We start from the raw sequence: 2,500 nt of genomic DNA, 5'->3' as shown, positions 1-2,500 counted from the left end.
CTACTTTGGAGTGGGCGACATCCCAAGCCCCTCCCACCATCGTATAGTGTTAGGGTTTGAGGCTGGTGGAGGTAGGACCCAATAGCAGACAGCAGGCAGGCAGCGCAGGTTCAAAATATAGGATTTTATGTCCAAAAACAAACAGAAGAACACCGGGAGGAAACACTAACATTAACAATGAACCAACAGAGAACAAAGGAAACAGGAGGGCATATATACACAGGGAGAACAATCAAGGAACAACGTACAGGTGTGCAACCAGACATGATGAGACACAGGTGCAGACAATCACCCAGACAAGGACATGGAGGGATTCCAACAAGACACCAACACAAGGACAGAGGAACAAGGACACAAGGAAAGGGGACAGGGAACGAGGCTGGGACAGGGAATGGGACTGGGCAGAAAACTAGAGGGGGGAACTAGAGGGACAGGAGAGGAGGGACAGGAGTGACGTGGGACTAGTGAGGGACAGGTGTCTAGAGCTGGGGCTGGGAGGACACAAACCAACATAGAAGACAACGAACACAAGACCAAACACATAAGGAGGCAGAACAGAACCTAGTGACAATGTGACCAATGTGTACAAGAGTCACTGGGGGTAGTGCAGGGGCAGTCTCTGGGAGGGTAGGTGCTCAGGGGCAGTGCAGAGCAGGGGGTGAGCCGGGGGTGAACCAGGGGTCTGGGGCAGGGGCGAGGGTCTGGACCAGGAGCAGGGTGTGAGCAGGGGGTGAGCAGGGGTCCGGGGCAGGGGCGAGGGTCTGGACCAGGAGCAGGGGGTGAGCCGGGGGTGAACCAGGGGTCCAGGGCAGGGGCGAGGGTCTGGACTGGGAGCAGGGGGTGAGCAGGGTGAACCAGGGGTCCGGGGCAGGGGCGAGGGTCTGGACTGGGAGCAGGGGGTGAGCCGGGGGGGAACCAGGGGTCCGGGGCAGGGGCGAGGGTCTGGACCAGGAGCAGGGGGTGAGCCGGGGGGGGACCAGGGGTCCGGGGCAGGGGCGAGGGTCTGGACTGGGAACAGGGGGTGAGCAGGGGGTGAACCAGGGGTCCGGGGCAGGGGCGAGGGTCTGGACTGGGAGCAGGGGGTGAGCCGGGGGTGAACCAGGGGTCCGGGGCAGGGGCGACGGTCTGGACTGGGAGCAGGGGGTGAGCCGGGGGTGAACCAGGGGTCCGGGGCAGGGGCGAGGGTCTGGACCAGGAGCAGGGGGTGAGCAGGGTGAACCAGGGGTCCGGGGCAGGGGCGAGGGTCTGGACTGGGAACAGGGGGTGAGCAGGGTGAACCAGGGGTCCGGGGCAGGGGCGAGGGTCTGGACCAGGAGCAGGGGGTGAGCCGGGGGGGGACCCGGCCCGAACCATAACAGATAGCCACACCAGAGCAACATTTACGATGCTCTGATTAAAGAACCCTTAGATCACACTCACTCTCTCTCTCTCTCTCTCTCTCACACACACACACACACACACACACACACACACACACACACACACACACCATCCTCCCTCTCTCTGATCTGAATGGTCGCCCCCCCCTCTCTTTTCCTGAAAGTTTCTTCCAATGTTCTTTTCTGTGGGAAGCTGTGTAGAGTGGCCTGCGGGACTGAGGAATAGATAGTGTTTGTAGTTTAGAGTGGTTTGTTTTGGGGTGGTTTTGTTGTCGTTTACGCTTGTCTGGGTTCATCTAGTCTCTCTCTCTCTCTTTCTCTCTCCCACTTGTCTCTTTTCCTGTCCCTCCTCACTCCCTCGCTTCTCTCTCTCTCTCTCTGTTTATTTCCTGTTTTTAAACTTTTTAAACCTCTCTCTTTGTTTCACTCTTTCCTCCTCCTCTCTCCCTCTCTGCCTCGTTACCCTCCTTCCTCTGACCTGTCCTTGACCCCAACACCCCCCCTCCCTCTCTCTCTCAGGGCGGACCAGATGGCGAGCGTCCAGAACTCTCACAAGGGCGGGTCCTCGGACCGGGCCGACTTCTGGCGCCTGAGGGGTCAGAGGGCGGCGAAGAGGAAGGACCTGAGGAAGGGTCGCGAGGACGTCGGCGCCGCGCCCGTGGCAACGCGCTTCCCCGCCTACGAGAGGGTGGTGCTCCGAGAGGGTGAGAGAGAGAGAGAGAGAGAGAGAGAGTACAGACACGCAGGGGGAGGAGAGAGAGAGAGAGAGAGAGAGAGAGTGTACAGACACGCAGGGGGAGTACAGACACGCAGGGGGAGGAGAGAGAGAGAGAGTACAGACACGCAGGGGGAGTACAGACACGCAGGGGGAGGAGAGAGAGAGAGAGTACAGACACGCAGGGGGAGTACAGACACGCAGGGGGAGGAGAGAGAGAGAGAGAGAGAGAGAGTACAGACACGCAGGGGGAGGAGAGAGAGAGAGAGAGAGAGAGAGTACAGACACGCAGGGGGAGGAGAGAGAGAGAGAGAGTACAGACACGCAGGGGGAGGAGTGAGAGAGAGAGAGAGAGAGAGTACAGACACACAGGGGGAGGAGAGAGAGAGAGAGAGAGGGAGTACAG

The 2,500-nt window shown here is 59.6% G+C and overlaps 1 protein-coding gene across 1 annotated transcript in view; it reads left to right on the top strand.

Moving 5' to 3' along the window:
- LOC311324402 (tight junction protein 2-like) overlaps positions 1 to 2,500 on the top strand; it is a 62,451-nt gene that overhangs the window by 43,631 nt on the left and 16,320 nt on the right. Inside the window, exon 14 of the mRNA XM_084456861.1 lies at positions 1,899 to 2,083. Within this exon, the coding sequence (XP_084312987.1) occupies positions 1,899 to 2,083 (185 nt within the window). The remainder of the gene's footprint in view (positions 1 to 1,898; positions 2,084 to 2,500) is intronic.

This window comes from Borostomias antarcticus (genome assembly GCF_949987555.1).
Source record: "Borostomias antarcticus genome assembly, chromosome: 23".
Taxonomy (NCBI): domain Eukaryota; kingdom Metazoa; phylum Chordata; class Actinopteri; order Stomiiformes; family Stomiidae; genus Borostomias; species Borostomias antarcticus.
The sequence above is the reverse complement of the archived record's forward strand: the minus strand, read 5'-3'. Positions and strand labels throughout refer to the sequence as shown.